Source organism: Podospora pseudoanserina, chromosome 6 (assembly GCF_035222485.1).
Source record: "Podospora pseudoanserina strain CBS 124.78 chromosome 6, whole genome shotgun sequence".
In the NCBI taxonomy this organism is placed as follows: Eukaryota; Fungi; Ascomycota; class Sordariomycetes; order Sordariales; family Podosporaceae; genus Podospora; species Podospora pseudoanserina.
In genome coordinates, this window is record NC_085925.1 from 1,132,545 (window position 1) to 1,146,089 (window position 13,545).

The following is a 13,545-nucleotide window of genomic DNA, read 5'->3' on the forward strand; positions in this document are numbered from 1 at the left end:
TGCCTAGCGCTGCAACCCCCCAAGAGGTTTAGCAAGCGAGGGTTTTTATTTATTTTTATTTTGGAACGGTCACATCGGCGATAGGGAGTGGTGGCGCTATTGAAGATCGAGACAGCCGCGATAGGAATGGTTGGTTGGGCGGTGGAGGAGCTGGAAATTCTTCTTCAGAAAGAATGTCTCTGATCCAACCGACTTCCAGAGCTTTGTGATATGGAGCCCGGTGGCTGTCAAAAAAGATGCTAATAAAAGAAAGGACCCTGATTGTCTCACAACGCCTGTTTGTTGCGGCGGCGAGACATTCATCCAATTCATAACTTGGAGCAACAACAAACTGGGAAGGCTTTTATATAGGTATATATGGGTTTATTCGAAAAGGCAATCAAATTCTGTGCGAGGGTGGATATGATTTCATCTTCCCCTTGTACTGCGTAGAATTGGCGGCGGCACGGTTCATGTCAATTCAGACCCCTGCCCAGGCCCGAAAAGTGCGGCTGGGCTCGACGTTGCATTCTGCCAAAAGATGGGTCTCTTTCTGAAAGAGAGAAACCGGGCGGGTGGTGTCCCGAGTGTCGACGATGATTTGTTGATGAGCGGGAAGTCGGTCGTTCTGTCTGCGTGTCTGGCGTCGCACATGTGTGTGTACATACATGAAATGGTAGTAGCTATTCCAGAGCATCGGGAACTGATAACGCCAAGTCTTCCCTTCCATTCTCGCGGGGGCTCGGCAGGTTCAAGGTTCAAGGTACTCGACACTGGAATACGAGGGGGAGGGGGCCCACTGTTTCTGTATGCGTGGCTCCAACAACGACAGGTCCAGAGGTCTTCCCCAATCCACCGACAAGATACCTGATGCTTTCTTGGAGAAGACTCACCTGTTGGAGAGAGGAGTAGGTGCATTTCTGCACCTGCCTTACTCGTCCCGTCGTTGCTTTGGGACCATCAGAATGGTGCACATTGTGCCTCCGTACCCCGCCAGGCCAGACCACCTCAGGGTAGCAAGGATGCATGGGTGGTGTGTGTGTGTGAGGTAGGTACCTGGGTACAGCATGTCTTGGGGGTCGAGGAAAGAAAAACCCCCGCGTGGCTAACTTACCCCCTCCCCTGTTGATGCATGGATTGCCAATGCGGCGCCTGTTCTTGTCCTTGATGCCAGTCCGGTCTGAGCAAGTCTCGCACCCGACGGGACACTCGAGGGCTGAAAAAGCCCAGATTGGATCTAGCCGTGCCTGGAGTCGTTCGGAACAAGTCTGTTCTCATATAATGCCCGCCTTCTCTCTGTCTGACCCCATCAGGCAGAGCCCTCCTCCTGGAAATTCGCATCCCGAACCACACAGCCCTCCGAGTCTTTCGACTGACTGACTGACTAACACACCACCAGCAGCCAGCCTTGTGTCTTCTCTTCTCTGTGTAGCATCCAGAGGTCTCTCTTCGCTACACTATCCTGCCTACCATCTAGCGCTGCTTGGCCAGACCGATCATTCTTGGCTGCTCTACTCGCCTCACTCAAAAGTTGGAGAGCTCCCATCCCGAATTTGCAACTGGATTTTCCCGGGTTTCGATCATTGTTCCTTGGATCTAGAACACGGCTGTCACCGAGCACGCCTGCTGCCTTCAGCCGAACTTGTCATTCAGCTTCGAGATTGCCCGAGGACCCTGAGTTGCACTCAACCATTTAACATCTTCGAACCTCGCTACCTCCCGTCCTTCCATGCGACCTTGAAGGCACTTAATATAAACAGACGCAACCTGCACCACCCCGCAGCATCCCAACCAATATCGACTTTGATCAGGTGCTTTTGACACACGATTGTGACGTCGGAGACTCCCATTACCCGCTTCTGCCTCTCACGACGCTTCCATCTTCTGGACTTGCCCCTTTCCTGGAAACAACACATCTTCCCGTGCGCAGATCGCTGGTCGGGGACGCAAGGCCAATCCTTCGCCATGTCCATGTTCTCGTTCATCAGAAAGGGCCGACAAGCAGCCAAGGAGCACAAGGCCGAAAAGGCCGAGAAGGCAAAGAGGGAAGCCGAGAAGCCTCCTTACAGGCACATCCCAAAACATGCCGCCATCGACGCGGTATCATCGGGGCCTGCTGGGTGGAGGTCCGAGGACCGCCAGAAGATTGTTGATCAGAACAAGCGGAGGAGTGCCATGACCACCAGTGGCATGAACATGACTGGCCAGCCTCGCATTCACAGCTCTCTCTCCCACGTTTCATTCCCAGCTGCCTTCGCTACCCCGGTGGTCCCCAGGACGTACAGCCACAGCAGCATGCCCGCCGGTTGGGCGTCTGGGGATATGAACTACAGCAACGTCGACGTCTCTAGTTCGTCGGTGAAGGGCAAAGAGGTCGACAGGAGTACATCAGCCTCGCTTTATCTGAGCCGATCAGCAGCTAGATTGTCAGCTGGGCGATATCCAATGAACATGAACGCCGTCATTGGCACCGGTGATCTCTCAGTCTCGCCTGTCGACAGCTCCAGCAACTCGACAAGCTCGCAGGACGATCTGGAGATGGAGCCCATCAAGCACGCATCCCTCCCACCAGTGACGAGCAAGACAAGAGGCTACTCAAGACCCATGAGCGACAGCGGCTCCATCCACCGCCTTCACCCAGCCCGAAGACTCTCCGACGCTGAACAAAACACCACCCCCACCCCGGCCCCAGCGCGCACCTCCTACTCCCCACGCACGAGCTCCCTCCCCGCCGGCATCCCCCCCGTCCCAGCAATCCCGGCCATGCAATTCGGCGCCGCGATCACAACCTCCACCGTCTCCTCCACCACCGCCTCGGCAGCCAGCTCCGTAACCATGGTCCCCATCGCCTCGAGCGTTTCTCTCCACACCAACAATACCAAACCAATAATCAAAAACGTCGAAGAACGCCGCGACGTGGCGGTTATTTCCCTGACCCCCGAACCCTCCAGCGACGAGGAAGTCTCCCCCGTCGGAACCGCCATCTCCCCCATCACCACCTCCCCTACCAAGAACAAGAGGAGGACGTGCAAACCCAGCCGTTTCCCCGAGCTGGAGACGATCAATTCGAATATTTCCATCGCCGCGGTTGAGACACCTCTCTCCTCGGTGCCGTCATCGGAGAAGGACGGTCCCAAACTTGCGGTGACGGAAATTCATGAGAAGATTCGGCCTACGTCCACGATTGCGGCGACGCTCCCGATTGATTTTGATGAAAACAGCCTACCGACGCCAAAGGCGCTTGACCTGCCTGCGCCGGTGGCTCAAAAGCAGGGGAAGTTGAGCAAGAACCCGGGAAGGAAGGGAAGGTGGTCGTTGAGGGGGCATAAGAGTGCTGCTGTCGCTGTTTAGCCAGGTAAACCAACACAATCACCACCCCCAATTGCAGCCGACGCAACCTCTCTTTTGTTTTGATGGGAAGGAGTTTTTGCTGTATCATCATGAGCACACATGGGCCTGTTCAGTTTCGCCCGGCCTTTTTCTTTTCTTTTGTATCAATCTTGGCAACCGAGCGTAGCAGGGCGTTGGGATAATTTTTTTTATTTGAATTCTTTTTTTTTTTAATCATAAGCGTGTTTATTTTGTGTGTGGGGGGAGGGGGGGGGGATGTAATGCCTGGCGTTAAAAGTTGGATCTTTTTATTATCTACTGTCTAGGTACGCAAGGAGGGGAATGATGACATGGAAACTGGAATGGATTGGAAATATTTCACTAGATGGATGGATGGACGGGCATTGGGATAGCTACGATAGCAGAAACCCAGGAAGAACACACCCGCCAAGTAGGTCACTGTTCAATCTGTCGATGATAAGACCTCTCTCCAACATGCAGAAAATGTGATCGTATCAACATCCAGAGATAGGAGAAATCCCATGATTCCAGACCAGGGGCGGCGCGCTTTTACCACGTGGGACTAAGCTATCCATAACGGGGTTGGTTTAGGAGCATAAGGCTAGGCCTAGCTCGGCGGGTTCAGCTCTTGTCTTGCAAGCCACTTGAGTTGCCGGATTTGGAGTTAGCGGCGCGCCAGGTTGGGCAGAGGATGGTGTGAATGGGCGGAACGAGGCGGCGGGACGAAGAGAGTGACAAGACGGAGGGGTTTGGAGATGGACTGGGCGCTGCGCATGAGGAGGTAAGGCGGACTGGTGGTGGTGGTGGTGGTGATACACACACATGAGCACAGCCAGCGGACGGGCATCAATGCTAAAGACGGCGACTCACCGCGTTGCTCTTTTTCAGACCATCATGATGATGATGATGCTGATGATGATGATGCTGATGATGATGACGGAGGCGGCGTAAAGCTAATACCTCTGGCGGATTCAATAATTCGTCTTTTGCAATTTCCACCATCTCATCGGTGCCCCATCAGACATCAGTGCCATATGACCGGTGATGAAAACCTGCCGAATCTATTATTCTTTACTAGCAATACCCGAGACATTTCAGATCTGCCGTTTGGACAGTGTCAACTTGCCAGTCTGTGTGTGTGGAATTCAACAGTCGGTCCAGACTGACTCCAACTTCTGCTCCAACAACCAACCCCAATATGTCTCCAACTACCTATCATGCAGCGATACACCTCCAGAATGGACAGCACAAGAGAAGGCTAATGCAGCGATTTGCCCATCGGGAGGCAACTGGTGGGGAGGGGAAAGACAGCAAATAATACCCCGTAGATAGCTTGGCTGTCCCAACTCCGGAGAAAAGCTCCGGGCCCGAACAGACAGACAACTTCTTCTGCTCGATCAAACAACAAATCAAGGAAATCCGAAACCAGACTATCCGTCCCGTTGTGCAAAAACCGGTGAGAATGTTGGGGAACGGGAGGGGGGTGGGTGGGTGGTTGGGCTCGACGAGGCCATACCATACCGCATCGAATCAACTTCACCGCTTGATGTCGAGGTTGCAGACGGACGTCATGTCAAAGTCCCGGATGGTGTCAGAAAACTAGTGATTCCAGCTGGTCGGGAAAGAGAAGAAATAAAAACTAGCTACCCATGCTAGGTGTGTTGTCAGTAAACCTTGCCTATTTGGGTGGTGGTGTTGTGGCGTGGGGGTCAGTCAATCAAGCTCACAACACCAGGATCTGCACGTTGATAGATAAGGTCTGCCTTGCTAGACATACATGAACGGAAAAAATGTCTCACTCGTCTCTCTTGCTCAAAGATATCATTCACGAAGGAAGTCAGGTTGGCATGAAAGTTCCCGAACCACACAGCTCACATGTGGCCCGACATCATACCATGCCCAACTTTCCCAAGCCCCCTCCATCTGATCAGTTTTCTAGGAAAAAGGGAGGGTGGCACTGGGGCTCAAGCCTCAGCGGGTGATCGCAGAGGAGAGAGGGGGACCCTTAGCTGGCCATTTCTCGTCCCAAGTACACCGACGGGCCAGCCTCACCGGGATGAATTGATAGGAGCTGCGGTGTACCGCCTCCAGTGTGAGTGGTGGTGGGATGGGACCATGGTCGTATTATAGATCCCCCAGCCGGAGGCGGTACCGGAAATCGTCTACCGTTGTGTTGAGGCAAGTGGATGGGATGGGCTGATGGCGGGAGAAGAAAAGCTGATAGCGCATGCGGTGTTACCTGGAAAAGAGAGAAAATAGTTACACCGCGCTTCCCAAATCTGCAACAAGACGACTGGGACTGCGAGTGAGTAATTCTCAGCCTTTGTTAAAGAACATCTGAACTTTTCCGAGCCAGTGAAGTATCGTATCACCAGGCATAATCATGCTATTCTCCTCAGCTCGTACCTAGGAGTGCTCGCATGAGGGGTACCTACAAACTTACAACAAGATAACCGTCTTCAACCACCGTTAAACAAAGCAACAAAATCGTCTCTCACACTGTCGAAATCACATGCCTCCCGTTGTCCCAGAAATCCCAAGACAAGGAAGCGATGGCATTCCTTTCTTGAACTTCTCGAACTAAAAACCCCCCGTCCTATTGGAAGCAAGTGGATCTCCATTGTGGGCCCCTCCCCGAAGATCGACAGGAACTCCGCCAACATGATTCGCCAGCCTTGCTCCCCTCGCGCCCCACTGGGTCTCGCATTCAGTTCCCAGGTGTCATCATCTCGCAGCTCTCGCTTACAGCCTTGCACCCTTCTTGTTGCCAAACCTCCAGATGGCCTTTTGAAGGTCGTCGAGTTGCAAAACAACTTTCGCCGAGCGGAGCAGATGATACCCCCATGATTTCCTAGTCCTGATTTTTGCAAGATCGTTTCCAGCGCGCGGTGACAGCGCGACCGCTTTTTCTTGCCTTTCGTGTTCGGCGCCCCCGGCTCGGTGCAATTCACCACCAAAATGGCAGCCGATAACAGCAACACCACCGAGCGCCTCGTCGCAGCAGCCACCCAGCTCATATCCCTCCTCTTCACCACCGCGCGCGAACAGCCAATCCGGTTGTTCTTTCTATTCGTCTTTCCCCTAGCCCTCTTTGGCATAATCTCTGTAAGCCATCTCCTGCCCTTACAGCACCCTCCTTACTTGCCCAGCTAACCACCCCCTTCCCCCCGTAGATCTACCTCCTCCTCCACCTCCTAGCCCCTAAACCCCGCCCCCCCTACCCCTCGGAAAAAACCTACCTCACCACCCTGCCCTCAGGCGCCATCTCCCCCCCAAGACCCCTCCCCTGCTGGTACGACCGCTGGCACGCCGAAGGCTGCCTCAAAGAGCAATACCCCACCGTCCCGGACGGGTTCGACGTCCCCGACCAAGCCAGCATCGAGCCCGCAGAGGTCGAAGTGAGCGTTGTCGTTCCTGCCTACAACGAACAAGACAGGATAGAAGTCGCTCTCGAAGAAATGGTCGAGTATCTCGACGCGAATTTCGGGCGCGGTCAGGAAGGAGGGTCCGGGAGGTTGTTGCCTACGTTGGAGAGACCTAAGCCCGGAGCAGGGACGCCGGGATCGAGACCGTCGACGCCGCACAGGTTGGTTTTCAAGTGTGAGAATGCACTTGGTGGGGGGAGGGGGCAGTCACCGCCGAGGGAGCGGCTGCCGAGGGGGTATGAGATTATTGTTGTTGATGATGGGAGCGAGGACAGGACGGTGGAGGTGGTGTTGGAGTTTGGAAGACGGCGTGGGTTGCATGATGTGCTCAGGGTGGTGAGTCTGGAGAAGAATAGAGGGAAGGGGGGGAGTGTGACGCATGGGTTGAGGCACGTGAGGGGGAAATACGCCGTCTTTGCCGACGCGGACGGGGCGTCTAGGTTCAGCGACCTGGGCCGCCTCATTGAAGGTTGTGAGGATGTTGTTGATGGATCCAACCGGGGCGTTGCCATTGGCAGCAGGGCTCATCTTGTCGGGAGCGAAGCTGTCGTCAAGAGGTCGGCCATTCGGAACTTTTTGATGAGGTCGTTCCACTTTGTGCTCATGATCCTCACCCCGCCGGCGACGTCGAGGATACGGGATACGCAGTGCGGGTTTAAGCTGTTCTCGAGGGCGGCGCTGCCGCATATTGTGCCGTATATGCACGCTGAGGGCTGGATTTTTGATATTGAGATGTTGATGCTGGCGGAGAGCGCGCCGGCGACGCCGGTCCTGGCGAGTGATGGGAGCGTGATTGGGACCAGTTATGGGATCAAGGTGGCGGAGGTGCCGGTTGGGTGGGAGGAGGTGGGCGGGAGCAAGATGAGTCTTGTGAAGGACAGTGTTAGGATGGCGGTTGGGTTGGCGGTGCTGAGGGCGAGTTGGATGCTGGGGGTTTATAGGAGGAGGTTGACGTAGTTTTGGTAGGGGGGTTTTACGGCTGGTGTATATGTTGTAATATATGGGAATCCGTGTTGTCTTTCAGGGCTTTGGACTTTGGAGGTGTAAAGTGTGACTGATATGCGAGTTTGAAGTGAGAATATGTCTCGGGTTGAGACTTGAGGGGTGTGGTTTAGGTATCTAGGATCACGCGCTGGGCTTTATCTATACATAAGGGATGATAAATAGCAAAAGAACTAAAAACTATCTGGCAAAAGATCAAAAACATACAACATCAGGAATTCCCCAGTCGTCACCGACCTGAGTACTGATCTGACGGTCATGTAGGATAACTGTGAGGATGGGAAGCTCCAAAAAGAGTATATTGTTTACCTCAAGATATGGAAGACGCTATGCCGGCAAACGGATATGGAACGGCACAGCTTTGAGCCCGTTTCCACCGTTAGTTGGCGGACAATGCGGACACACCCATGCCGTGCACAAGATACGGGCTAAGCCAAGGCACCAATCATTTTGAGGTAAGCCCACAGAAATCCCGCAGCATGGTCGGTTGGCACGTTAGACACCTGGAGTGGTTGGGTGACGATGGGTTGGTGATAGGTTGATTGGACACTTGGAATGGTTGGGTGATGATAGGTAATAAGGGAGCAGGATAAAAGTGGATTGCTAGGGTAAACTAACGGTGTAGATCACAGCTATGCTGGTACAAAACCCTCAAAGCCCCAAAGGGGTGGTCTCGCCCCCCTCGTTCTAGATTCCCAAGTGTTCCGAAGAAAGTTGAGTGCATGCAACGCGTTGTTGAACTGTGTATAAGAATAGATCCCCAGAATAAGGGTCTCTATTCTCTGCTGCTGGTCTTTCCGCGGACATGCCAGCCCAGTTAAGAAGCAAGGAAAGAGCAGGAGATACTGCGTGTGATCTGGCCTGATAAGGGTGTCGAATAACCCTAGTAAAGTGTTTATCTCCACTTCTAAATGCTCCCCAAAAAGTTGTCCGATGTGTACTTTGAGTGTATATCGATATGCAAGAAGCAAAAGATCTGTTTGAACTCCCCCGCATCCTTGCCCCATATCTCCTCAGAGAAATGCATCACCCAAGAATTCACAGACAAGATCGTCCCCATTCCAAACCTTCTCCCCCCAATCTCCAACCCCTCCGGTCCCACCACCCTAGGCAAGTTCATCGGCACAGGCGCAAACATCCTCAGTCCTTCCTTAATACAAGCCTGCAGATAAACCAACCTCTTCGCCTGTCCCCAACTCACCACCCTCCCCTCCCCTCCCCCTTCTCTCCCTTGCAACTCCAACACCTCCCCTCTAGCCCTCCCCCAAACCCCCGGTGTCCGTATCATATAATACACAAAACTCTGCAAAGCGCAACTAACCGTCTCACTCGCCGCCCCAACCGTACTCACCGTCACAGCCTGCACATCCCGCCACTTGATTCTCTCAGGATCCTTCTCCATCGCCCTAAACCAGCACCCCACACTATCAAACCTCGACTCATCATCTCTTTCATCCCGCAACTCGTCTTCATCGCTTTAATCGTCGTCTCAAATAAATGCCCATAAGGCAGAATATTCAACCAGGTAACCACCGGGTTCCCCAGCGGCGCAACATGAAAATAATAATAAAATGCCATGGCAGAAGCGTACATTGACAACCAGTACCCATTCGCAATTGCGTTCCCAATATCAGTCCCTGTTTTCAAGAAGCCGAATTGACTGGAGAAGAGGATCTCCTCTGTTACATCAAACGACGTGAATGTGAAATACTTGTCTAGATTAACCTGTTCCCCTGTTTGGGCAAAACGGTCGAGGTGGCTGAGAAGCAAGGAGATGACGTTGTCGATCTGGGGTTCTGACCGTAACACGTTAGTGAGGGCGTACCCCGAGGCAAAAGCCTTGCTTTTTCCCATCTTCTTCTTTGGGTCGGTAGTGGCCATGGGGCTTTGGAAGCGGTAGTCTGGGATGGCGGTCATGCGGTACCAGGAACCTTTTCTGAGGTGAGAGTTTCCGAGGATCTTTTTGATGGCGTCGGGGTGGGAGACGGAGACTTCTTTGTGGGCGAGGCGGACGAAGTGGCCGTGTTTTTTGTGGAGGGAGATGAGTTGGGTGTTTTGGTCGCCTTTGAGGATGTGGCGGATGTGTCAGAGGCGGGAGATGGAGGCGAGGGGTGGGCCGGGGATGGGGGAGAGGGGGTGGAGGAGGCGGCGGTGGAGGATGATGGATGTGAGGGTTGCGAAGATGATCTGGATGGCTAGGGTCCAGCTCATGGGGGGGTTTTATCTAGTAAGAGATCCATTTTTATGTCAATGGTTGAGTAAAACGTGAAGCTCTGAGAGATCTGAGAGAGGAGAAAGGATTCAAGTGTCTCGTTCGGTTCATGTCATAATTCTTATCGTCTGGCCAAAGTCGCAGTCTTGAAGGGTGACATCCAATGCAAATCAGAACCGTTGATATGATTCGGAAAGCCGGAGGGTGTGGGTCTCTCAGCGATGCACGATCGTCGCTGGAGATGCCCAAACGAGACACAACAGCGGAACTATGGCTGACTGTGCACACATTATACAGCGCACATGTCAGCCCTATACTAGTGACACCAACAGCAACCCTGGACATCGGCCCGCAGACCCGCCAACCAAATCTGACCGATTGTGGGATGTAGTCAAGGCCGCTCTAGCTCTGGGATACAGCATCATTCACCTCCAGAAGCCTCATTCGACTTTTCCCCATTTATTCCCCTCCTGCTTCTCCCTTAACCACTCCTCCAATTTCCTCAAACCATACTCATCATGCTCCTTTTTGGAGTGACGAAAGAACTCCTCGCACCAACCAGGCGTTCCACATGATTGCACCACTTCTCCAAACGGAGCGCATCCCCCAAAGTCAATCAGCACCGGCATCCCGTCCCGAACCATGATGTTTTGCGGATTCAAGTCATTGTGTGCCAGTCCCAAAGAGTGAAGGTAGTCGATCGCTGACTGGACACCAGCAAGAAACCTCTCATTGTCAAGAGGCTCAAACCCATCGGGGGCATTGACGTACTGATCAAGCGTCTGGTCCAGTCGTTCCACAAAGAAGGATGTGATACGGCCACGGCAAGTACGACAACCAAGGTAGCGGATGATATACGGATGCGGTACCTTGGAGATCTTCTCCATGATAAGGGTCTCATGAAGGAGTTCCTTCCAGACAAAGTCTGTACCGACGAAGTCGTCATAGTGCTGTATACCAGGTCGTTTGAGGAAGGAGTTCGCTTCGTTGATGTGATCAGGTGCAAGGGTCAACTCGATGTCTTTTGGGATTGCGGGGAAGATCTCCTCATCCGGGATGCGGGTAAGGAGTTGGCCGATCTCGTCAAAAGATAATTCTCTCTTGTTGCGTGTAGTTTTGCCGAAGTAGACCTCTTCATCTTGGGTGATATGCAGGAACATGCAAGACTTGGCGAGTCCAGTTTCGGCGTCCTGTGACTCCACGATGGTCAGGTCATGGTAGGATGTAATGGTTGGCTGTGTTTTCTCGACCACCGTGTGAGTTCCATCATGATCGTTCGCCATGGTACTAGAAATTAACTTGAAAGCTCTGATGGTTGTGCAGTCATGTCTCTCCGGCACGTTGAGGTATTTGGTGTTGTGTTTTTGTGTTTGTCGTGGTGGGACCAACAACAAGTGAAACTGCTCCCGCACTTTCGATTTATGCATCAATATTGGATGGTGGGACAAAAGCCTCATTAGGTGGCCCATGCTGGCTGGAAGCCTACCTTATATAGGTGGCTCAACACCATGTTATTATACGGCTCTTCAATTGGGTTTGGGCAAACGCCACAATTATCACCAAGCCTATCCAGTCTACGGGGACTTCTCTCGGTGATCTCTCGCTGCAAATGTACTATTCCCTGCAGCCGGTCGCCGTATCTATGACCAATAAGATCGGCCAAAGTAAGAAAAATGCACTTTTCCTGCGGCTTGATTCAATGTTTGGTCAGCACGAGAGCCTGCCTGCTTGAGGAAAGTCCCTGGTGACGACAAGTGGGAGGTGGTTGGGTTTAAGGTGTTGGACACTGTCTATAAAGCCTGGGGTAACTTCCCCTATGCCGCAAATATGTTTTCTCCTTTTCTTCATCATCGCAAACGCTACAGCAAACACCAACCACGCCGTAATCTGCATTCAATCCCAGAAGCCCAGGGTTAGTGACCAGCTCAGGATACCTTGGTACCTATCAACATCTTCTACTTTGTCATCATATCAAGAAGCTTTAAGCAACTAGACATGCGTGCCTACGGTACTGACCTTTGAACAAAGCTCCTGCCACAAATCTAGTCTTTCAAGATGTGAGCTAGCTGAGTCGACCATAGAAAAGTGGCCTAGAGTTGACATAACATTTAGGTGCACCACCTCTACCACGACCAAGGTTGTCACTACCACCGATGGCAAAACCACAACGACTACCACCACGAAGAAAGTGGATTGCGGGCAAGCCACCTGCTCTACCAGCGCTTCGTATCAAGGATAATAAGCGGCAACAGGGCTCTTACGATGCCATGCCCTGCCCTTGAGGAGTTTACTGGCTGCGGAGCACAGTGTGAAGGAGGAAGGGAAACTCGTGCTTTGGGATTGTTACTAGAGTAGCGCGATAGCTACCTATTCTACACATCGTTTTGCACCTTTCGGGTCAACAATTGGACGTACATCTTCTGGCTACCCACATCAATCAATGCTCCATCAAAGTCTCCAAATACTCGCGCGTCTGCCAAAACCAGTCATCAAGCCCTCTTTTTTCAAGCTTCTCCGCTTCATAGTTTAACGCGCGCTGGAGGCCATCTCTATTCACCCCTTCACCCCTCGAGTTGGCCGAGTGAATCAACTCCCTGAGAAGCTCATCAAACTTCTTGTCCGTCCTCTTATGGAACCTCGTCACCTCCTTGGACGACGGCACGACCAAGCACTCTCTAACAAACCCAATGGCCCTAATAGCCTGGCTATTTGCATCTTCGTGGTCCATGAGCGATAGTTCCTTGATTGGCGTCAGATACTGCTCCATCGACTTGTCGAGGTCGTCGTGGGTTGCGCACTCGTCCAGGACAAGCTTGATGTTGTAAGCGCGGATCTTGTCCTCCAGCTCGTTGGCACGAAACAAGGGCCCACGCCGGGATAGCATGAGAGCCCTTATTGTTGGGGGGTAGTCCTCTTTGGTTTCAATGTGTTAGACGCATGCATGCCATGTGATGAGTGCGCAACTGGGATGTCGTCAGAAGAGGCTTACCTGGTTTGAAGCCCAGACTGTGCGCCCAGGCAACTAATTTATCCCCCACCTTCGCCCCAAAATAACTCCCCCCAGCCTTCATGTAATAATCCCACACATTCCAATGCAGACTCGGCCACGCATTATTGATCATCTTCAATCCTAGGACCAAGCCTGCGCGGGTAGGAGGGAACGACATCGGTAGCTTGGGGGCCCTGTTGAGCGCGACGACGTCTAGCGTCCAGATCAACCATCGTGGGTAGGCAAAAGCAGCGAGAGTGCGGGGTCGAAGAAGCGCACGACGATGAGGAGCGCAGGACGATGAGGAGCGCAGGACGAAGCGCAGGACGGACGATGAGCAGGTTAGCCAGGTATTAGGGCGCGAACAACGGCAGGTGGGAGCGGGGAAGATAAGAGCCAAAAATACCGCCCTGTCCGGGCGCAGAAAATGCCGGCCATCATGGGAGGCCACGGCGTGAGAGCGAGAGGGGTGAAGCCAACAAGACGGTGCCGTCCGTTGCGATTGCTGAAAAAGGTGGTGTTGAGCCTCTTGCGGAAGCCAAAACGTTCGGGTGCTGACTCAGCAAAAGAGTGGGGCAAAAGCCATC

At 52.9% G+C, this 13,545-nt stretch overlaps 4 protein-coding genes across 4 annotated transcripts; 2 read left to right on the forward strand and 2 right to left on the reverse strand.

Moving 5' to 3' along the window:
* Positions 1 to 1,944: 1,944 nt before the first annotated feature.
* Positions 1,945 to 3,330, forward strand: QC764_605830 (uncharacterized protein; the record flags this gene model as incomplete). The annotated part of the gene is made up of 1 exon (XM_062949089.1): positions 1,945 to 3,330. The coding sequence occupies one exon, from the start codon at positions 1,945 to 1,947 to the stop codon at positions 3,328 to 3,330; it is 1,386 nt and encodes a 461-aa protein (XP_062797318.1).
* Positions 3,331 to 5,440: 2,110 nt separating this feature from the next.
* ALG5 (dolichyl-phosphate beta-glucosyltransferase) lies at positions 5,441 to 7,973 on the forward strand. Its single transcript, XM_062949090.1, has 2 exons — positions 5,441 to 6,435; positions 6,504 to 7,973. Exons 1-2 carry the CDS (start codon positions 6,289 to 6,291, stop codon positions 7,710 to 7,712), a joined length of 1,356 nt encoding a protein of 451 aa, XP_062797319.1. The 5' UTR covers positions 5,441 to 6,288; the 3' UTR covers positions 7,713 to 7,973.
* Positions 7,974 to 8,664: 691 nt separating this feature from the next.
* QC764_0090980 (uncharacterized protein) lies at positions 8,665 to 11,252 on the reverse strand (the record flags this gene model as incomplete). The annotated part of the gene is made up of 3 exons (XM_062940919.1): positions 8,665 to 9,232; positions 9,349 to 9,820; positions 10,478 to 11,252. The coding sequence occupies 3 exons, from the start codon at positions 11,250 to 11,252 to the stop codon at positions 8,665 to 8,667; spliced, it is 1,815 nt and encodes a 604-aa protein (XP_062797320.1).
* A 1,106-nt stretch (positions 11,253 to 12,358) lies between these two features.
* Positions 12,359 to 13,457, reverse strand: QC764_602040 (uncharacterized protein). Its single transcript, XM_062948718.1, has 2 exons — positions 12,959 to 13,457; positions 12,359 to 12,882 (listed from the first exon to the last, which is right to left on the reverse strand). Exons 1-2 carry the CDS (start codon positions 13,134 to 13,136, stop codon positions 12,407 to 12,409), a joined length of 654 nt encoding a protein of 217 aa, XP_062797321.1. The 5' UTR covers positions 13,137 to 13,457; the 3' UTR covers positions 12,359 to 12,406.
* Between the last annotated feature and the right edge of the window lie 88 nt (positions 13,458 to 13,545).